The sequence below is a fragment of the Passer montanus genome, unplaced genomic scaffold (genome assembly GCF_014805655.1).
Source record: "Passer montanus isolate IOZ18808 unplaced genomic scaffold, ASM1480565v1 scaffold79, whole genome shotgun sequence".
Classification (NCBI taxonomy): domain Eukaryota; kingdom Metazoa; phylum Chordata; class Aves; order Passeriformes; family Passeridae; genus Passer; species Passer montanus.
Genome location: NW_024373145.1, coordinates 2,157,534 through 2,180,918, shown reverse-complemented (window position 1 = coordinate 2,180,918; position 23,385 = coordinate 2,157,534). Strand labels below are relative to the sequence as shown.

General features: G+C 35.6%; 1 protein-coding gene across 1 annotated transcript in view; it reads left to right on the top strand.

Moving 5' to 3' along the window:
* The window catches only part of RFX6 (regulatory factor X6), a 33,278-nt gene that overhangs the window by 2,201 nt on the left and 7,692 nt on the right, over positions 1-23,385 (top strand). The window contains exons 4-13 of the mRNA XM_039731586.1: positions 1,181-1,242; positions 8,620-8,697; positions 11,242-11,269; positions 14,792-14,899; positions 17,189-17,266; positions 17,360-17,473; positions 19,471-19,520; positions 19,942-20,101; positions 21,500-21,644; positions 23,003-23,112. Of these exons, the coding sequence (XP_039587520.1) occupies positions 1,181-1,242; positions 8,620-8,697; positions 11,242-11,269; positions 14,792-14,899; positions 17,189-17,266; positions 17,360-17,473; positions 19,471-19,520; positions 19,942-20,101; positions 21,500-21,644; positions 23,003-23,112 (933 nt within the window). The remainder of the gene's footprint in view (positions 1-1,180; positions 1,243-8,619; positions 8,698-11,241; positions 11,270-14,791; positions 14,900-17,188; positions 17,267-17,359; positions 17,474-19,470; positions 19,521-19,941; positions 20,102-21,499; positions 21,645-23,002; positions 23,113-23,385) is intronic.

Genomic DNA, 23,385 nt, shown 5'->3' with positions numbered 1-23,385 from the left:
CTGTTCTTCTGAAATTCACGTTTTTTACTGATAATGTACATGTAATCAGACTAACTATAACTACACTGTCTCCTATGAAGGCATTTCACCTTCAGGAGATTGAAGCTGAAATTCCCTTTGATTTATTGGTTCGTTTACAAAAAAAACCACAAAAAACCACCACCAACAACAACAACAAAAAACATTCTCTCTGAATGCTTCTTTTCTTTCCCTTTTTGTTCATGACATTAATAGGTTCTTTCCACAAAACCAGATCTGATATGGAGGACACTTATAATTATACTAAAGGCAGTGTAAGGTGAGATGTGATACAGGCAATACTACTAGAAGGGGAAAAGAAATTAATAACACAAAGAGCTTCCAAATGAAAAATTGTTGATTCGTTCTCTTTTCTACCCTTCCCTACAATTAATCCTGAAGTAATTTAATGTATGAGAGATGTGAACTTTTCAAATTAAATCCTGAGTATTTAGTGAAACAGGAAACCGAAAATGTTTCAAGGATCATCTTTTTTAAGCACTACTGATCTAGCAATGATTTATACATAGAAAAATGCATTAATTTAATTAAATAATGGATTTAAGATCTGTTTTATAAGATGTTAATTTCCTATTTAATTCCTCTTGAACTGGATATACTAAAAAAGTGAATATCTAGTTTTCATATACAGTTTCAGTATAAATGAGAAAGACAATAGGTTCCATTTAAACATTATTTTGACAGTGATCTGTCTATTAGATATATCTATTAGATCTACCTCTATTACTGAATTAATTTTTCAGATCACACTTTCAAATAAAAAAATCAATTTCATTCTAGTTGTTTGTCTTTGAAAATAGAATAGCTAGAGGGCAGTTTTTCCTGATTTTGTTTAAATCTCTGAAGCAAAAAATACAGTTGTACTTAAGGAACTTGAACATAATAGGATTATGGTGAAGACAGCTAGATTTTAGAAAGGGAAAACAGGTGGGAAGACTGGAGATACACAGCGAGATGGACAAGGATGGAAGAAAGACTACAGTGTGAAACATGGACTAATCGTTTATGTTGTGCCACAAGTATCAAAAATATTAATTCATGAACTACCTTAGACCATATGTTTACACTACAATTTTTCTATAAACAGATCGCTAAGAAAGTTTGCCAGTGTTAGAAATAAATGCAGTTATTTTCTCTTTAGACCATTCGCCAGAAATTCCCTCTCCTTACCACAAGGCGGCTTGGAACACGGGGCCATTCAAAGTAAGGCACAATTACATATGTATCTGCTTATAGAACACATTTTAGCAATCATCTGCATTTCCACGTCTCCTTAATATGTACTAATTGGCAGGGGAGTTTATTCAGATGGTACACTGAAAGTGATAACTTTCATGTGCATGTTGAAACTGATGCTCAAACGTAAGCATTTAAGTTTGAAAGCACTGCTGCATAACTTTTAAATTAAACTGATTAAGCTTCTAAATCTTGTCATTGCATTTATAGACCCATGCATATGTTGCAAATATGTGTCAAAATATTAGATATAAAAATCGTTTATAGCACGTCTTTTTATAGCTTCTCATCTTTCTACAAATAGTGATTTTATTTCTCTTTTGCAAACCTAACACCTTTCATTGTGTTCTCTATGTAACAATATGGGTTCACTTAAATGCACCACCAGAAAAAGCATTGTTTTAAATTGAAGTTAAGCAGAAATTCCCTCTCCTTACCACAAGGCGGCTTGGAACACGGGGCCATTCAAAGTAAGGCACAATTACATATGTATCTGCTTATAGAACACATTTTAGCAATCATCTGCATTTCCACGTCTCCTTAATATGTACTAATTGGCAGGGGAGTTTATTCAGATGGTACACTGCAAGTGATAACTTTTATGTGCATGTTGAAACTGATGCTCAAATGTAAGCATTTAAGTTTGAAAGCACTGCTGCATAACTTTTAAATTAAACTGATTAAGCTTCTAAATCTTGTCATTGCGTTTATAGACCCATGCATATGTTGTAAATATGTGGTAAAATATTAGATATAAAAATTGTTTATAGCACATGTCTTTTTATAGCTTCTCATCTTTCTATAAGTAGTGATTTTATTTCTCTTTTGCAAACCTAACACCTTTCATTGTGTTCTCTATGTAACAATATGGGTTCACTTAAATGCACCACCAGAAAAAGCATTGTTTTAAATTGAAGTTAAGGTATACCTCTGCTCTTTGTTGTGGGTATTTTATAAAGTTCTGAAAAGTACACCATCTTTAGTGTAGTTGTTTCATTAATAATGTATCCTATTAATTTGTATATTTGATCTGTAAAATATTAGCTTGTAGGAATAGATCATAGACAACTCTATATCACCTGGTGCTAAAATTTTTCTTGTTCTCGTTCTGGAACTATGCTTTTGGCCATGAATAATTTAGTGTAAAACTGTTGTGAAGAGTGGTGATACACATATTCTCTCACATCCATTTTGCTAGTGAATAAGACAGAAAACTAGAAAAATGATGGAAATAGGAGAAACTCAAAACATTCTCTTTGATTAGGAAAACTCTTTATTTTGAGCCACTTAGCCTTGAAAAACAAAGTTGCTCTTGTCTTTCAGTAGTTTATAAGCAAAAATCAAAACAAAAGGAGACTGAAAAAAAAATCGACAAGACTAGTTTTCCTAAGTGCTTTGCAATATACTAGAAATATCTGAAAGATAATTTTTTTTATTTTCATAGTTTTGGGGAGTTATTAAATATTGTTATACTTGGTTTTCTTCCTGCCTTAGAAATACAAGAAATAGCTAGTTGTTCCACCTTAGTTTTGCTGAAGAATGAATGAGATGCCATTTGTGAATTTTAGGTTTTGTTGCAGAAAAAATGAAGGTGGGGAAGAATTTAAATTCAAAATTTTTGCAAAGACATTCTATTTCTTGAGCATGTCTTGAGCATTTGTTTTAAATAACCATTAATAAAAAATAAAATCCAAAGGAAATAAAGTCTTCATAGAACATTATTCCTTTTAAAAAATATTTTATTGTTGGTTTTAACAGAGGATAGTTCTGGCATAGTGTCTCTCACAGTCTTACAAATTTGTAATCCATTCACCTCTTTTAGGAAACAGAACACAGCCTGCAATGTATAGAGGAAAACTGGAACTGAAGTTCATTTCTCTTTTTGTAGGTGACCTATAGATGCTGAGTAGAGGTGTTTTGAAGAGAGCAACTATTAGAAAGGTTATTTATTAGGAGAAAGAGGGATTTTGTGTATTGTCTGCTGTGGTGAACTTAAACTGTGATTACAGGCATAAGACGATGTAGACATAGCTTTGCTGCTGGTGTTCTGTTTAAGATTTTAAGAGGTCTGGCATTCACAATCTGTACAGGAATATTTGACAACGTGCTAAGTCATCAATGCTGTGGTGAATTCTTAGTCAGGTTCATAATCCAACATGTTTGATGAACTACTTAGTTACAATGAATGAGATACTGCAAGGGAGAAGCCTCCCATATGCTCATTATATGCTTGTTCTGACATAACTGACAGACTGATAGACAGGATCCAATGAGGATCCAAACTTCCAAACATATCCTGTGTCTGCATGATTTGAGCACAATAAGACAATTAAGTAAATGACAATGTTTCAAATATCCATATAGCTACAAAATTAATTGTATTGGAATATGTGTCACTGTAGTCCACTTTTCTCAAAGACATGAAACAATATTAATATAGAAATAATGCATGCCCAACATTTCTTTGGCAGATTCCATATCCCTGCTGACCTTGTTGGTATTATGTGCCATATTTTCATATGGATTAACTGTTCTTGAACAATTTCCTCAAAGAAATGAGGCATCATCAGCTTTTGTTTGAACATCTGGCACTTGTTTCTCTGTATTTTTTCATCAGTTTTCCTCAGAGGCTTTTCCTATTCAATTCTCAGTTCTGCTAAGGTGCACTTACCTTGATCTTGCTGTGCTAAAAAGGACCTCATAAAAGGCACAAATGACAATATTTCCAGTTTAGAGACCCAATATAGCAGCAAGTAGTCATATAGAAGTGTCAGTATAAATCATAGAATTATAGAGCACAGAATGATAGAATGGTTGGGGTTGGAAGGGACCTTAAAGATCATCTAGTGTAACCCCTGTGCCATGGGCAGGGACACTTTCAACTAGGCCAGGTGGCTCAAAGCCCCATCCAATCCAACCTTGAACACTTCCAGGGATGAGAGATCCACAGCTGCTCTGAGCAACCTGTGCCAGTGCCTCAACACCTCACTGTAAAGAATTCTTTCCTAATATCTAATCCAAATCTAGCCTTTTTCAGTTAAATGATCTCTGATAATCAATTTTTCAATCTGTGGTGTTGTGGCCCGTGTCCCCCTCAGAAATACAGACTTGATGAGGAGTAAATGAATTTCTGATTCATTCTAAGTAACAGTTAGTCAAACAAATATTATTTACACAAGTATTTCCATTAAATTAATAATAAAGTTAAGGGACTGTTCATCAGTTTCAATAAATTACTAGTTATTCTCTTTTTATGTTAGCATGACTCTTAAATGTTGCAAGCTGTTTCTGAGTCACTGGGACTAGTAGGAGAGTTGTTAGTAGCAATTAAGTCATATTTTTTAAAGCACAGTAGTGTAGTAGTGACATGATATTATTTCTGTCTCTGCTATCTTTATTACCATATAATGCTAGCAGGAGCAGTATTAGCACTCACTATTCCTAGCAGTAATGTTTTATATAGCAATATTGCCCTGGAGATCTGATCATTGCCCAGGACTCCAGATGCTGCAAAAGCATAAAATGAAGAAGACAATTCTTCTCCGATGGAATAATTGTTCTTAAATTTTAGAGAAAAGTTAACACCCTGGGAAAAAAGTGCCTTCCTGGACACTTCAAGCATGCATGGTAACCTATTGGTAAAGTCTGGCTGTGATCAGAAGAAAGCAAAGAAAAGAATTTCCTTTTTCCATCATCTTCAAGGTGTTGGAAATTGTTTTTCTCCCTCTCTGAAACAGGCTCTTTCTGACATCCTCATGAACATGAATTTGATTTGAGGAAAAGCTCCTGCACTAACATATGGAATACAGTTGCTGTTGTAAGGTGTGAGATGCCCAGATGTTAGTTCTTCCTCTGTTCCCAAATAGCATTTGTCTTCTCTAGTTCAGGACAAAGGATAAACTTAAAACTGAGTCTGATGATCCCTACAATTCAAGTCAGAATCTCTCTCTGTGTTTGCATCCAACAACCCATTTGTGCAAAAGTGTCAGTACTAAAACTCATTTAAACATTTGGCCAAGAATGTCCAACACATTGGACACAATTTTGTTAACAAAATACGTTAGTCTCTCATGCCCATGCTAATCACTCTACATAGCTGAAAGTAAGGGAAATTTTCTGTTTTCACTCTGCTGAGTGAAAGAAAATGCAGCACCATAAATACTGCAAACTGCTCTCTTAGATTAGTGTTTCATAAGCAACAGCTCTCTGTTCTGAATCCAGAAGATTTATGCAGTGGTAATTTTGAACATACCATGGTCAGTCCTAGAACTCAGCTTTAACTTTCACAATACACAAATCACCTGAAGCAGAAAATGTACAAACTGCTGAGTCCATACACACAGGAAGACTGTTTGAGCTCAAGTTACAATTTAATTTCTTTGTAGACTTTGATCAATGATGAATCTTAGCTTTTATCCATCATGTCTGAAAACTATTATCTTATTTATTAGGAGTGATTTAGTGGGTTAATAAAACTGATATGGCAGCTGGCCCTGTGATAAGAAGTTATTGCAAGTCCCTGAACAGCTTAAGCCTATCATTTCCTTATCAGCTATCATTTGTGTCAGTGTGTGCTAAAATCAGAGCTACAAGTTGTGTAGGAACATATGTTACAACAAACCACTGAAATTAAAAGAGAAAAGTAGTTCAGCTTGTTTTATAAAATGTTTGTCTCAAAAATTGAGAGTAAATTCCTTGTAGTAACTGATTACATTTTGTTAATTACACAACAGAAAAAAAAATAGTAAAATACAAATATACTGAACCTAAAAATATGCACATAAAGCGATAGAAGGCATTTGAAGATGTAGGTTAAAGATGTTGTCAATGTGTCTGGTATGGTTATACTGCTCTCAACAGGGAGCCCAAAACTAATGGCTTGTAAGAGAATAATAATCTTCATACCCTATTACTCTATGGAGGATGCCAGACAGAGCTTGAAAAGTAAAATTATATTATTTTTAATAGTTTCTCTGTTGTGAATGGAAAGTTCTGTTTTTTAGCAGTAAAAATTCAACTGCACATTATTGAAGAAAAAGGGAATGATACATGCTGTGCCTTTATTACACAATGAATATGTACTGAAAATATCTATTCTCTACATAACAAGATGTCTCAATAATAAATTCTGATATCCTGGGACATTCCAGCAGGAGCAAGTATATTGCCTACGATTGGATACTTGAGAATCTGAATCATACAACAGTTCCTGTTCCTTGTCCAAATATATTAATATTGAATTAGATGTGGAATAATCTAGATATTGAATCATAACTTAATAAAGAATTAATACTTTTCCTTGCCTCTGGTCCACTCCAGCCTTAACTGGAGGGAATGCCAAATTTATGGTGAAAGTGTAAAAGTCTTTATTTTAGAATTTTAAAAATGGCATGTGATTGAAGCTGAGAGATTTAAACTGTTGGAATGAGACGTGGGCAGCTGCTTGCTTACATGGCCAATGACAAATGGACAGATAACATTGTTAAAGAAGCAGTCACAACTCTATTCTGTTTTTTCATCCTGTTCAATGGACACCATTTGCCATGTAAAGAGTAAGTAAATGCTGTCATTTCAAAGAATCCATACCTGTATATTTTCAATACATCTTATGGCACAGTAAGGAAACTGTGACACTTTTAAGTAAGGGGAGACACTTTCAGCTTTCCTAGGGGTTGAAAGGTGCTACAGTGATCTTGCAGTGTTATGTGGACTCACCAGTTTCAGGAAATAATTTCAGGAAATATTCAGGAAAACAGTAAAAGCAATGGTGCCACGTTCTGTCATGTTTCTTGGCTGTAAAATTCTGAATGCACACAACAGACTGTCCAGAAACAGAAAAATTATTTCTGAGATTGTCACAGCTGCCTAGGCTAGGCAAATATATCATCCTAATGAACATTTTCTTAGGCATAATTTGTATCTAATGCCTTTAACCAGCTTTGTAAATATAAAGTACGTGAGGGTTTTGTTCTTACCTGTAACAGTTCCATACACGAACAAGCAAAATATTGTGACTTTTTTTTAATGTTCATCACCAGGAACAACAGAGATGAGATGAGATGAGATGAGATGAGATGAGATGAGATGAGATGAGATGAGATGAGAGTAACACTTTTGTTGATGTGTTCTATGAACTATGTGCTGGGGTTTTTTGTCTTTAGAATGCATTTCTTCAAGCATTTCTTCAAGGAGTTTGAGTGAAATCGGTGCAATGTGTTGCAAAGTGGTACTTCGAAGCAGCTCATGGTACTTTCAAGCTAATTTCAGTAAAAAGCAAATTAACCTTTCTATTCTACCCATATAACATTCTTAGACAAATTTGGTTTAACACAATCAGTTTTAAAATCTATTGGGTGGAATTTATAAGACAGGGCCTATCAACTTTGATAGATGAACTCAAGCAAACTTTGCTATGACCAGTAAGGAAAGAGCTGCCCCCAGCTTGCTCTCCTGCCCTTCTCTCAGAGGTCACTTATTTTGTAGCAAAATCAGTGGAAAGCAGTAAGTAGCTACTGCACAGCCAGTTTTCTTAGCACCAACCCAACTTTCTTTGCATCTTTGGTGTCTTTGGTTACGATGCTGGGTGTGAGCACTGCAAAACCTGAGCAATAGGCATATTTCCTTTTTCAATCTGTATTTGGGAGCAGTAATCTCCAGGAGAGCAACAAGGGAGATGAATGTGGATGAAAAGTGCCTAAATGGCTTAATAATTTAGAGTTAGTCAGCCCATAACCTGACAGAAGAATGAATGAATGACAAAGGGAATGTGGATGAAAAGTGCCTAAATGGCTTAATAATTTAGAGTTAGTCAGCCCATAACCTGACAGAAGAATGAATGAATGAATGACTTACTATCATTGTTAGTCATAGGTGACTGAACACTAAGTTATGAGGTACACTGGCAAGCTATTTTCAACTGAGAAAGGCTCTGAGGGATTGTCTAAATGTAATGGTGGCAAGTGAGATAAAATGAACCTGATAGATCAAACCCAGCACCCTTTCAAGCAAACGAAGTGAAGTGAAACAGAAGGCATTTTAGGGAGAAGAGATGTAACAAGTTTCTGAGTTTTCTGTTCTAGCTATATTCTTCTAGTAAGAGATAAAGTATTTTAATTTTAACCCTTGAATTTGGATCAAATCATGACAACACTCTTTTCTATGAGACTAGATTTTGTTTCATGTCTGAAAGGAATTTTTAGACCCCCTTTAGAAAAGTTTTCAGAAAGAATTTAAAATCAGTGTGACAGCTTGCTTTACTTTCAATTTGGCAGCTTGGTTTACCTGACATGTCACTCATAAATGCTCCTTTTTTTTTTTTTTTCCTTTTTTTTTTTCCTCCTGCAGATATCACTATTATGGAATTGGAATTAAAGAAAGCAGTGCATATTACCACTCTGTGTATTCTGGAAAGGGCTTAACCAGGTAAAATAACTTCTGAGACTTGAAATCAGTGAAAGTCTAACTATAACCTTCCCTTAGGAAGGTATATGTAGGACTCTAATTTTTGTTTCTACCAGAACTAGAATTGATGGTTATCTCAGTGTTTAAAAACTTGATCTCTGTATTTTGCTTGAGTCTTCCAGTTTGACCCCACCACAGTCAGTGTAGAGCTGTCAACTTTTAACAGCAGAACATTTGCTCAAGTTTGGATGAGGGGGCAAAATCCCATTTGCAGAACACTTTTCTAATTTTGTTTGCCTGTGTGTCACCCTGTGAGTTCTTTGCCCAGGACAGCTTTCCATTATGAAACGCCTGGAGAACGGTGTGAAGCTGGCACCTGTGGGGCAGGAGGGAGGGGTCAGTGTAGATTAATATTTACAGGTCCTTTGACTGGCTAATATCAGTTTAAACCTAACCCAGGAAGCTCTAATTATATTTATTTAAGGGACAGCTAGCAGGATCAATACGTTACGATAGCTGCTTGTTGGTTTGCCAAAGATTAATAGTTCGTAAAACAAATGTCTCTGTTCACATATGGCTTGAATGACGGCTTTCATTGTCTGTGACAGTATACCTGGATAAGTGGGACTCTGAGAAAGGAAAGGAATAAATGAGTTTATAATCACACATAGAAAATTTGACTGGTGGCAGATTTAGGTCATATCCAAAGAGACCTTTTCCAAGCAATAAGACGAGTGTGCAAATTGAGGGTAATGCTGCCAATGATGCTTAAAAAGGGAGGGTTCTCTCCACAGCAGTACTTAGGGTATAATAGATTGGAATATTCTATTTATTTTTCTGATATGTATCCAGAGCTTTGGAGGTGCTGCTGGTACACAGTGTAATTTTTTTTCATAATACAGAATTATCTTGAACAAATTGTCCATTTTGTTGACTAAAAGACAGTTATTTTCATTTAAAATATTATAATAATTCTTACTCCTTAGTTTATGTCAGTCAGGCACAGTCTAGTAGCAATGAGTGCAAAGAAAGTGGGGGTTCTGCAAAATTCCCCAGTGCTGGATTTCTGAAGGAATACACTCACATGAAGATGGCATAGATACTGTCTAAGATTTTCAGGACTACTCACTAGATTCACTAATTGGGAATCTTTTATTTGTGTTTAAGACCTGTATGAGATATTGAATTTTCAGGGTCCAGAAGTTCAGCTGCCTCCCTATCTGAATTAAAGCAGAAGCCCAGATGCTCATTTTTCACAGTCTGGCCCATCACAGTAGCTGGGTTTTTGTGTGTGAAGAGAATAATGCAGTTGCTTGGGGTTAAGAACAAGCTTCTGGATAATGAAAAAATCAGGCAATGTAGGGATTCAAAATTCCTACATATAGTGATCCATAAATCTGTCCTTTACGTCTCTTCTAGTTTTTGGGGCTCTGAAAGAGCAGTGCTAGCAGATGCTCCTTTTTGCTGTTCATGCAGTACATTTTGCTGAACATGTGGAAATCCAGAGTCCAAAACAAATACATCTAGCCTTGAAGTTAATTAGATCCATGTTGTAATCAGCTGAGTGATGCCTTCATTTATACTTAACTATCAACATGCAAGGGAACTGTCTAGGTGACACATGCTGGATTATCCCAGTGGTGGGAACTGTCAGGCACCTGTGCCAGGCCTGGGCAGGAGGAATTCCTCAACTGTTCAGCCTCTGGATTTCTGAGAGCATCTCAGAGAGGAGGAAACAGCCAGGGAGCATCTCAACAGCAGGAAACAATGATATTGCCTCTAATAATTATGAGACTTCATATTGCCCACAGTATCTTATCAGTTGGCAGCTAGTGGTACAGGAAATAACAATAATCAAACAACATTTATCATTATAATGATCAATTAGAATCGCTATTATTGCACATTCTCTACTTTAGTAGTTGTAATTTAAAATGTTCTTTCTGGTTTCTGCACCAAAGGGTTGTCTGATAGTCCAATGACTTCACTGGGAATCTCTCAATTGGACTCTTAATAGGACATTCACTATACGGCAACATATTTTTGCCAATTAAGGAATCTTTTGTCTCAGAAATTTATGTAATTAGGTCAAAATAGTACTGTAATGAAAAAGAATGGGAAATCACTATGATTTCTTAATTTTTCCGAGAAATGTAAATTAGATAGATAGATAGATAGATAGATACTTTTTCTACTCTGAATTTACTCAGCTCTGTTAAAAACTGCATGTATTTCCCAGTAAAGACATTATGGACTTGCACCTATAACAACATTTTGCTGTTTGTGAAGTGGCAAAGATCCAAACAAAAACATGAAACTGGATTTTATACTTTAGTCAGTGGTCTTAATCTTCATGTTTTATAAGACATCAGTGGGTTTCCTGTTATCCCCAAGCATTTGAAAATGGAAGTGGAAGTTAAAGGAAAAAAAAACATTTAAAAAAACATAAAAAACTGTAATTGCATTTGGAAAAATGTGATAATTTTTCTAATAGATCATACATCTATATAATCTCTACAAATGTTCTGCCTAGGAAAAAATAATTAAATGTGTTTATTTTCAAAGGTTCTCTGGAAGCAAGCTAAAGAATGAGGTAAGCATTTCTGTTATAATACACGTATTATGTGACCTGTGGTTTCCTTCACATTTTTTTTCTTTGAGAATTGCAGCATTATTTTTCATTAAATATTAGACCGCATAACCTTTCTTAACAAAGCTGAGTATTTGTTCCTCTAAATATTCAAAGAAAAATAAGATTGGAAAACACCTTTTAGGGTCCCCATTGCAATCCAGTTACCCATAACCGTATTTAAGCAAAGGATCAAGCTCCAGCTTTATTTTTTTTGCATGTTACTTTAACAGGAGGTCTTTTTCAGAATCTTGTATGTCTGACTGGAAGCTGAAAAGAACTTTTTTTTTTTTAAATAAGTTTGTGTCTCCTGGTCAGTATTGCCTCTCTCTATTTTTTGCTCTTCATGACATTTTGTTCTTATGTCTTTTTGCTGCTTTTGCTTGCTGGATGGGACAAACAGCAGCTTTTAGTAATTTATATCAGCCATATAGCCTTCCACTGTACTTGTTCTGATTTGAATATATTTAGAGTAAAATAAATCATAAAGTCTTGTAAATGGTATCTTTCCAATTGCTATTGAAAATATCCCTTCTGATGAGCCCTAGAAAGGGATCTGGTTTGTTGGTTTTTGTTCTCCAGCCTCCCACAAGTAGGCTATATTTTTATTACTGTATACTATAGTATAGTCACTGTCACTCTGGTCAAATTGTTAAGAAAATTATGTATTATTGTGCATTAAAGGTTAAGGGCTGCTCCAAGTATTTTTATTTGGTACTGAGTTCAACTGGCATGGAATATCCCAAATCCATATTATTAAACTGAACCTGCAAAAGGACATAGGGACATCTCTGCTACATTGCCATGAAGAAGTGTCTCTAATGTGCAGTACGTGTTGGAATACAGCTGGAGGTGTTTGGGATACTGCTAATTGGTATGGGCCAAAAGAATGCCAGAGGCCATTCTGAGTGATACTGTTCCAGTATTGCTTGGGAATGTTTCCTGACACCATTTAATTTACTAGACTAACCATATCTTCTCTGATCAACTGATACACAGTAAGCCTTCCACCTTTTTAATTTCCAGATAAGCAACTCCTAGCTGATAGCAGACATTTTTATTTGTCCCTGAGAGTGTAGTTTTACTCTATTGATCTTCATCCCCCTTATTACCATTATCTCAAAGCCATCCATGTCTTTCTACATGACCTCTTGGTCTTTCTCTGTTGATGATTTTGTTAGCTCATGTCAACCAATTTAGTCTATGAAATGTTCAGTCAGATCAGCCCTAAGTCTGATCTTTGGGAATTTTCACTTCAATCCCTTTTCAACCCAGTAGTTTCCTTGTCAACAGAACTTGTTAGCATTTCAGCCAGAGTCAGTTTCTTAAATATTTTTACATTCTTTTGCTAATCCCCACTCTCACCAGCATAACTGATCATTTCCCATGGTGACACCATGTCAAGTATTTTAGTGAGGTTCAGATAGATTAGATCCATTGCATTTTCCCTGTTCAGATAATTGGCTATCTTATCAAAAGAAGATAGTGCTATGCCACGGGATATCCCAAACATATTCATGAGCACTACTGAAGCATTCATTCGTTCAGAGTTTTGGGATGGAATATATCGGGTTCCTTTGGTATAAATGGATGCATATTTTCTTTCATCTCTGATGTGGCATTCCCAGTCTGCCTTGGAATTGACAATCCTACAAATCTGTCTTGTTTCTGACCAAAAGTTCCTCTATTCTCCCAGAAAAAAAGTGTTCACAGATAAGTCAGTGGAAATAAATGAGAAAGGGCACATCATTGTGAGTTCTGGATTGTCTAACTTAGTATCATCTAAAATTTTTCAGGCAGGTCTTAAGAGGAAAAAAGTCTTTCATGGTCAAAACTGAATTACAATAATCTCAGTGTACTGAAATTTTGGCATTATATTTTCATTAGTGTGCACAGGTGATAGATAGGTCCTTTTTCATTTGCTCGAAAGTACATGCAATTAGGTATTCCAAAAAGATTTACAACAATTGCATAAGGTGTAATTCTCAGCAGGGACATAAAGACATTGAAAAGATGTTAAAGCACTGATTGTCTAAATATACTGAGTAAATGGCATTTGAATGAACACTTATTGAGTGCCAGGGACACTGTTTACTTCTGGTATGTTTTATCACATTTTCTAGTATTCTCTCTGTAGGGGGAGATATCAGCAAATTCTTTTATCTAAACCAGTTAGTGCACCATTAGAGTCTGCATGGTTAATTAGGCAGATAATATTACTGTCATTATCTTAATGTTAAATGGCCATTAGAAACAGATGGCATTAAATTGAAAGGGCAAGTGGCATCAGGTTAAAATATTAAGCCTAGAACTAAGGCACAGTCATATAAGTCCATTAGCAAGGTAAAAAACATTGCAGATTATCTTCTCTTAAACCTTGCACCACAATCACTGCCTTTTTTAAAAATGAACAAATCCCTTTGAATCAGAGCTTTTAATAGATTTCATGGGTAATTGCATAATAAAATCATTAGAATTACTCCTGTTAAAAAAATACCCTCCTTATTTCCTGATAGGCAATTATAACACTGTAGAAGTATTGACATGAAGAAATACTAATGTTTCTAAATTTCTGCAATTTCTTTTACTTAGAGCTTTATATGTGTTTGAATAGTAGATAACACACGCAAAATTAGTTTACATGTTTACATTAGTTTACATTAGTTTACATTTGTTTGCTTTTGTTTTTTGCTGTGTGTTTTGTCTGACATATCACCCTACAAAAATAGGGCTATATTTATGTTGCGTAAGTCAGTTACAGGTATGGTTTTCTGAATTTAGTATTTGAGAGAATGTCACTTGAAACTGGCCTCCAATTTAAAAGTCAGCATTTACAGAAAAATAGTCTCATTTGCACACTTTTACACTATATGCTCTACTGTATACCTACCATTCCCACTTCAGTGAAATCTTACTGTAGGTAAAGGGGCAGGAAAAGGTTCAAGTTCCATTCAAATGCCTTATGCAAGATCATAAATTTCAGACATTAGTACAGAGGGAATCTGCACAGCAGTAGTAAGATTTTCCACAGGAATACACAGAAGGCCAGCGTGTGGCTCTGCATACTGACTTTACATAAGGACTGGTTAGGCTAAGATAGAACGAAGATTTTAAGCCAAATGGTTTTTAGATTTGAATGCAGTCCTATGAGAATAACTACAATTCAGCCAGTAAGGGCAGAACCATAGCACAGATTGTATTTCTTCTCTTGAGCATGAGGGTTTCACCTTAATCATAACATTTCAGAGCTTAAGAGTGTTCTGTGGAGTTTAGATACAGACACTTATATATATAGATATAGACATTTAATAACCTTCCTGAGCAGGGGTCAAGGTCTAGGTAAACATCAATATTTTTGAAGGATTATCTGAAATCAAGTGTTGTGGAACTTTGAAAGACTCATGAAATAATATTCGAGTTTAGCATGAATTTTGGTTTCAGATGCAACAGTATTTCAATGTTCTTGTTTTTTCCCTTCTGTTTCAGGGTGGTTTTACTCGTAAATATTCTCTGAGTTCCAAAACTGGAACACTCCTCCCAGAGTTTCCAAGTGCTCAACACCTTTTGCTTCAAGGGTGCATTTCTAAAGACAAGGTAAAAAGTGAGCTCCTTCTCTTCTGTCTAAGAGATCAAAAATTTGCCACAGAATGTTTCTTCATATCTTAGCCTTTGAGGTATTGACATGAAAGAGCCAGAAATGTCCATAATCAAACAGAGGTGACTGATTTATAGAGGGGGCAAACCTTTACTAACACCGATTAACCGACTTTCCAATGGAAAGGTGGTTGAATTATTTACCTATTAACTGACCCAGTATTTTACAAACTGATGGTATGTAAGACGGGGAGAGCAAAACAAACAAATAACCAAGAGTTGTATTCTTTACAAATGCCTTTGGATTTAAGGTAAAATTTGTTCTGATTAGAACAGAACAAATAATTCACAACAAATAGTTAGATGAATTTTACTGTCTTTCCTTAATTATTTGAAAAACAGCTGAAAATCTGAACATGTTTGGGTTTTTTAAAATTACTTAAATCATTCCTCAAATCAATACTTGGCATTACTTACACTAAGGATAACTCTTCAGCTGGAAATACTTCTCATTTTTTATGAGTCTTTGATTCTTTTGCTGTGTGTTACATCTGTGTTGTTTCTTGTCCCCTTACAAACTGCTACATTGTGCTAGAAATCCTTTGACAGACATTTTGAACTTTTCAATTTAGTCTTCAGTGCTGGTGATAATGGTGACTGGTTTGAGACACACTGTTTTGTGAGCCCCTTCTCCTAAGCTTGTTCTGAGAAAATAGTGAAGCCTAGGATTCCTCTAGGGAGAAGCTAAACAAAAGGAGCTGGCTTAGCTGGAAATCTTACCATTCATAAAGAAAGCCCAAGAACTGGTATACTTAGCAGCATGCACTACCTGCTGCTATAGTCTTCATCAGTAAAGTGACATCTCTCATAGAGACAGCATTCTCATTAAATTTAAATCTGACAAATGTTTGAGGTTCTTTGGAGACCCAACACAGCAGTATAAACAAACTGATTTTTACTGCTCCAACAATGGAGAAAAACTGGCAATTCATTCTCTCTTCATTTTTGGCTCAGCAGCATTGCGCATGACTGTCTGGGGACAGACTTACTGAGTTATGAGGAGGCTGTGGGAAAGATGAATTTCTGTGTATCCTGCATTCTCTTTCCTTGCTGCTCTTTTCTCATTTCTCGTTTTCTTCTTTCCTGTCCTTCAGGATTTCCTTCCTTTTCCCTCCTTCAACTTATTTGACCAAAGGTTACTGAAACTAAGATATTTAGGTACTCTGTTAAAGACAGCCCATACATTAAACTCTTAAGGAGTTGATTGCAACTCAGATGTCTGGAGAGCCCATAAATGCAGCAGTCTGCACTAAAATAGATGGGTAGTTCCTGCATTTAATATTTCTGGAGAACTTACCCAACCTTTATACTTCCATCAACTCCTTTCAAAAACAAATCTTTAAAATGCTCTTGAGTACTTTGGTGTTGCTTTTCAAAGATACGTAGTTAAAGAAGCAGCTCTGAAAGTCAGAAAGGTCTGTTTTCAAGGAAATCTGCATCCTGAACCTATTGCAATAGGATGGCACCAGGTTCATTCAGGATCTGAGAGTAGTTTGCTAGAGAAGTTAATAAACTGTAACAAACCTTCTGTGACTCAGGACCATAAGAATGGTTTTGCTAGCCCTTTTCCTTCCTTAAATGAGTTTGTGTATTCCTCGTCTTGTAATTTGCTACAATTCTTAAAAATTACTACTTTTTTTTTTTTTTTTAATAAAGGAACACTCCATTCAGATAAAGTAGCTTGCTGAGATGAAAGGGAGTTCTGCTTTTAAAACTTGAGTTCATGTGAGGCAGTGATTAAACTTTGACCAAATGACTGGCAGCTATTTTCTCATTTGTCCAACTAGATGATGTTTCAGAACACTCATAGACGCCTATAGTAGCCTAATGATTAACTTGCACTGCTCTTTGGGATTAATCTTAGCTTCAGAAAGGTGAATTTACTTTACCATCTGACTGACTAATCTAGCTATTGCTTTACTTTATTATCCACATTTTCACAGTGTATACAGGTTCAGATGCTATGTCTGACCACAGCATCAGTGCTTGACTTAAATAATGACTTAAATAATGCTTGAATAATAGTGATATAAAGCAGTTGATAAAGCTGTAGATGAGTGATGTCCTCATCACTTCTGGATATACAGGCTGTCTATTTGTAATATACATTACAATACAGTTTATATTATGTGTTTAAATACTAGCTACACAAAGCAGAAACTTCGATTACTGTAGCAGTAAAGGAAAGATTTAAGAAACTCTGTTTAATATTTCTTTCTTCCAAAACAGGTAGATACTCTTATCATGATGTACAAAACACACTGTCAGTGTGTCCTTGACAATGCAATTAATGGGAACTTTGAAGAGGTAAGGTTGTTTGAACACACACTTTTGGTTCATATGCATGGGAAGACAAAAAAGAATGATTTATGTCTGTGAATCTGGTTCCTATTCCTTTAGATCCAGCATTTCCTATTGCATTTCTGGCAAGGAATGCCTGACCATCTTCTTCCTCTGCTTGAAAATCCCATCATCATTGACATTTTCTGTGTCTGTGACTCAATACTGTATAAGGTACGTTAAGCATTTAGCTACCTGAATAATCTCACCCCCAGCGCAGCTTCTGCATCTGTAAAAAGATAGAATGACAGGATGACATGACTGCTTTCTGCTGTAAATCAGCAAGGAAATCACTGAAATCAGGAAATAAAATGAGCACCTGTAAGAGCTGAACTCCAGTCTCAGCTCAGCTGAACACCTGGTGTGTGACCACGGGCAGCACAGCAACAGTGAAACCTTGACATACTTCCTTGAATGTAGCTAAAAGAAATGCTCATGTGCTCCCTGACAAGGCTGACTAAGGTAATCCTGGATGAAAACTGAAGCCTTGTTTTCACTGAAAAGATTATTACAATTTCTACCAGAAAAGAGAGTCTGTGGAACATCAGTTGGGTGATTCCAAATGCCAGTCTGCTGCTCACAGGTTATGTCAGGCCATGGTTTCATGGTACCAAGCTGGAACAATACTGGGTTAAGACATTCTTGCCCCTCCTGCCAGCTGCCTTTCATTTCTGTTATCTTGCTGATGGATGTACCAGCAAAACTGCTACACTCTAAACTGCTCTGGGTTTCAAAAAAATTCAAGGAATACTGGTCTGGGGAGCTTTTGTACCATATGAGTCCTTTGATTTAACTCATGGCATGACCACATAAAAAGTTGAAACTAAGTGACCCTTAGGAGTCAAGGAAGGGTCAGGAATAAGTTATAGAGTGCCGGGGAAAAAACATTATTTTGCCACCAAAGTTTCCTGAGTTTTTAATGTGGAAAGTCAGATCACATGATTATTTAGTAGATACAAAGTACTTTAAGTTTCTTTGATAGGACATGCCATAGAAATAGGAAAGGATTCTCATATAAGTGTCTCTCTAACAGATTTCATATCAGATATTGATGAGAAGAAATAACTATTGGTTTAATAGTAAACACTAACCAATCAAAACAAAACACTTGAAGCTTTTTAGATCTGATGCCTTATTGTAATCTGTCTTTCTTTACTGTACAAAAATATGGGTGAAAGATCCAGAAAAGATGAAAATATGTATTTCTTAAAAATGTAAAAAGCTGTAAAGTAAGAAGTGTTTTAGTTAGCATAGTAAAGCAAAGGTAATTAGCATAGAGAATAATAATTACTGCCCAGGAGATGGGTCATTAAGCCTCATTTACTTGTAGAGGTTATAATGTACCTTGAGTTTATGAGGTTTTTCCTGCTCTAAATGTGTTGTCTCAATAGATTCAATATTAACTTCATTTATGATAGATTTAATGTGACAGAAGAAGAAATACTAGAGGGGCATTAAATTATAAATTGAATAAGACTGAATTTCTCAGAAGTTCATAAATTTACTATTGTGCCTCTTTGTTTCTCACTGTTTCTTATCTATAATCATGTTAGATATTTTTGACATCTGACAGAAGGAAGAAGGAATTACATTGGATTGTCATCAAACTATTTACATGAACAGAAAGGAGATTTCTGGAATATTGTCTAACAACTTTGTCCTCCACAGTAATATTCCCTAGGGGGCATGCCAGATGGCACAGTTTTTTTGCCAAAACTGTTCCACACCACACTTAGCTACATGGAACTCTATGGCTAAACTCTGAATGCCTGCATTTCCATGTCCAGTTTGGTAGAAAGAAAGAGTCAACAGCATTCAAAGACTTGGGACATCCTTGAGTATCTGCTTTACAGAGATGTGGTGATGCTAGACAAGACAAAGTGTTTATGCAACTCACTTCTGCTGGTTTCCCTTCTTTAAGACATGGGGGATAGCATGTTCTCTTTGTTTTTTTTTTTCTCATTTTACTGCTATGAAGATACACAATAAGTATATAAATGTCTCATATGTTCCTGTCTAATAGTGATTGGAGAAATCCAGGCATATAAATATCTAGACAGTAGGTTGAATGGCTTTATTCTGTGTAAATTTTCTGCAATTTAAGTAGACAAGACAGACATGAGTGAATGGCCAGTGGAAGCATGATGTCATTTTCTGTTAACTTTTTGAAGGTTCTTACAGATGTACTCATCCCTGCAACAATGCAAGAAATGCCAGAAAGGTAGGTATTTCAAAATAATCATGGTACATTCCGATTTTTAGGCATATTCCAGATAAATACCAGTAATTCCATATTATAGATAAATTTTCTCACAGTATTTATGCTCATTTTTAGAACAGTAGAGTATGTATGGAAAAATAGTGTCAGCTCTGAGAGGAGCTATAGAATAGCCTTAAAATATTAGATAGCACTTTAGTGTCCTAATTGGCCCACAGTTTTTCCCAGAGGAGGTATGTATCAACATGTATTCAATATATACATCAGTGATTGATCATTTCCTGTTTCTTTTGGTAAAACCTGAGGAGGAATTTCCAGATATGTTCAGAAGTCTGTTAGCCATAGATTGAAACCCAATTATTTAAACTAATGCCGGACAACTTTTATTGGTGATTCTCTAAATCACTTTTTGTTTCCCTTATAGTTTACTGGCAGATATAAGAAGTTTTGCAAAAAACTGGGAACAGTGGGTTGCTTCCTCTTTGGAAAATCTACCAGAAAGCCTGATAGATAAGAAATTGCCTATTGCACGAAGATTTGTTTCTTCCCTGAAACGACAGACGTCATTCCTACACCTAGCACAGGTAAACAGAAAAAGATTATACATTCAAAAATGTGTCAGTTGTAGTCATGGTACCTTTCTGGCTATGAGATACAATGCATTATTTTTTCAATGTTGACCTTCAGCCATGGAAGACATAAATCTTGTAGTTTAACCATTAAATTAGAAAGTGACCATAAAGAGATCTGACCAGAACTTTAAACTTTTGTACCAGAAAATAGAGCAAAGAACATGGTTATAATGAACTACCGTCACAGGAACTATTTTCAATAAAATTATCAAGTGGAATATATGTGTATTTTGTTTAGTACCAAATTGGAAAATACTGGATTATTCTTCTTGCCTAGCAAAGATTCGCTGTCTTGTCCATGTTGTTCTATTTCTATTCAAGTTTTGAGTGGAAAGAAGAAATGGGAGTGACAGGTAGTTGGAGACTCCAAGGCTATGTTGTCGGGATACAGGTGTCTGCAATGAGGAGTCACGTCTATGTGATGGTTTTGTAGATTATCCAAAAGAATGCAATGCCTTTTGAGGAACTTCCTTCCGTGCTGGCAAATCTTTGCCTTTGAGGTGATAGTCCTCATGAATAACTGTAGGCACACCAGAGATTCTTCTTGACTTGGTTTTCTCTTTCATAAATACAGAAGCAGCATATGGGTGTTCTTGTGAAGATAATCTGATAGGAAGGCACATTAGAAGAGCATCAGGAGTCTAATGAAAGGGAAACATCTCATCTGATCTGTGATAAACCCAGCCATGACAATAAAATTAAACATAAGATTCTTCTCTGAGCAGTTTTTTGGGTGCTCCCCAGGTGTGGGTCTGGACTAGTTTTGGCTGGGACAGAGTTAATTTTGTTCATCATAGTATGGGTCTATATTTTGTATTTGTACTGGAAACTATAGATCACTCAGAGCTATTTTAGTTACTGCTGAGCAGTGTTTACACACAGCCAAGATCTTTTCTGCTTCTTACACCACACTGCCAGCAAGTAAGTTGGAATAAAAAATTAGCACAATTTAGCTGGGGACATAGGTGGGACAGCTGGCCCCAGCTGATCACAGGGATATTCCTTACCACAAATCAGCAATAAAACTGGGGGGAAGTTTGGCAGGGGACCACTGCTCAGGGACCTGGCTGGGCACTGGCCAGTTGGTGGGTGAGAAATTGTTTTAACTGTTGTTTTTTGGTGTTTCTTTTAAACTTTTAAATTATTGTTGTTGTTATTTTTATTATTTCTTTTTAAAAATATCAAACTGCTTTTAACCTAACCAACAAGTTTTCTTACTTTTTATTCTTTAATTCTCTCCCCCATCCGTTGGCAGTGTAGGAAGTGAGTGAGTGGCTGTGTGGTGCTAAGCTGCCAGCTGGGGCAAAACCACAACAGGATCTCAGGATTTGACCTTGCTTTCTCTTGCAGATTGCTCGGCCAGCTCTTTTTGATCAGCACGTGGTGAATTCCATGGTGTCAGATATTGAAAAAGTCGATTTGAACAGTATTGGTTCTCAGGCCCTCCTTGCAGTTTCAGGGAGCACAGACTCTGATGGGGAAGTCTACAGTGAATGTAAGTCCATGGTGATATAGTTTTACCATTAAAAGTACATTCTTTCATTCCATGCTACACCAATCTGCTTGGACTGACTGAGACAGGGCACTCATAGACTCTGCATTCTCTAATCTAGTTCATAAACCATAAACTTCAGTAGGTTAAGAAAACCAATTGGTTGCCCTGGCATATCCTACAAGAACAGAAGCTTGTGCTGGAAAGTCCTCCCAGCTAGATGATTTTAAATGGTTGCTGAAAAATTCGTTTACATGTCAGTTGCAAACCTCTTTTGAAACTTGGCCCTATCTTATGTGGGGATATTGCACAGATCAGTTATTGAAAGGTTTGTCTGAAATTCCATTTCATTATGGACTAATGTAATGGATATTTTAACTAGTTTACTTTTTTAAAAATCAATAGTATTTTCTTCTGAAAATTGAACTTTAAAAATATATGCAATTTTCTATTTAGTGTAGCAGCTATTTTTATACACAAAATAGAGTGAAGTAAAATTTTTGAGTTGGTTAATTTTCATATACATTGTTAAAAAATAAATATAGTCATTTTCTCTATTAAAAAGAGAACTTTGTCATAGGAGTCATGTTGGTGAGAGTTTCAAGAGCTGAAAGGAATGTGTTGTCCTGTAAATATTATTTTTTTGTTATAACAGTTTGTTTTCTTTAATTATTCACAATCCTGTTCACATTTTCATTTGAGTTGCCCCTTTCCCACTTTTTTTGTGTAGTTATTTTTTATTTTATTCTTTGTCTTCTTTCACACTGGTTAAAAAAGAAAAAAAAAAAGACGAGAAATAACTGGTCCTTCAGGCACTTTTTTGAAAATGGAAATTGAGGAAATTAACTTTATATCCTATTGTGAGAAACTTGTAAAATATGAAAAAAAATAAGACACTGCAAAATTGCCATATTACAGGGAAAGCTTTATTAGTAAATGTAGTATTATGGAAATTGAGGAAATTAACTTTATATCCTATTGTGAGAAACTTGTAAAATATTAAGAAAACATAAGACACTGCAAAACTGCCATATTACAGGGAAAGCTTTATTAGTAAATAAGAAAGGTTTTCAAGATTGAATCTACAAAGGAATGGAATATACAATAATCTTGTTTTGCTTTTATTTTCTTATAAAACTTCATTGTCTTACAACCTGTACCATTGTAATGCTTAAGTAATTAAAATACGTGTGTGTGATGGATGTGTGTGTGCTTGCTTTGCTGGGGAATTACTTATTTCTTCACTGCTCTAATTCTTTGATTTTCCTTTCCATGCTACAATATTGTCATATGGCTGGTGAGTGGCTTTTTCTCATGTTTGGAATAGAGTGCGATGATATGTTCTCCTTTTTACATGGTAGATGACTCTATTACAGTGTTCCAAGAACTGAAGGACCTCCTAAAGAAGAATGCCACTGTGGAATCATTTATTGAATGGTTGGATACTGTGGTTGAGCAAAGGGTTATCAAGGTACCTTTCAAATGTTCTGCCTGACTCCAGACCAAATCCTACTCCCCTAACTCCTCATGCAGTCCCACTGATTTTCCAAAAGCAATTGTCATCTCTGCTCCTATCTCCTTTACTGTGACAGGGAAGTTTGTCATTTGGTGTCAAAGATTCCAGCGATATTCGTCCAGATTAATCATGCTGAGTGGTCTTATGTGTGTGACAAACTTAAGTATTGTAGCTAAGACACTAAAGCCAGCACTTTCACAAACTGTACATGACAGAAACCCTCTGATA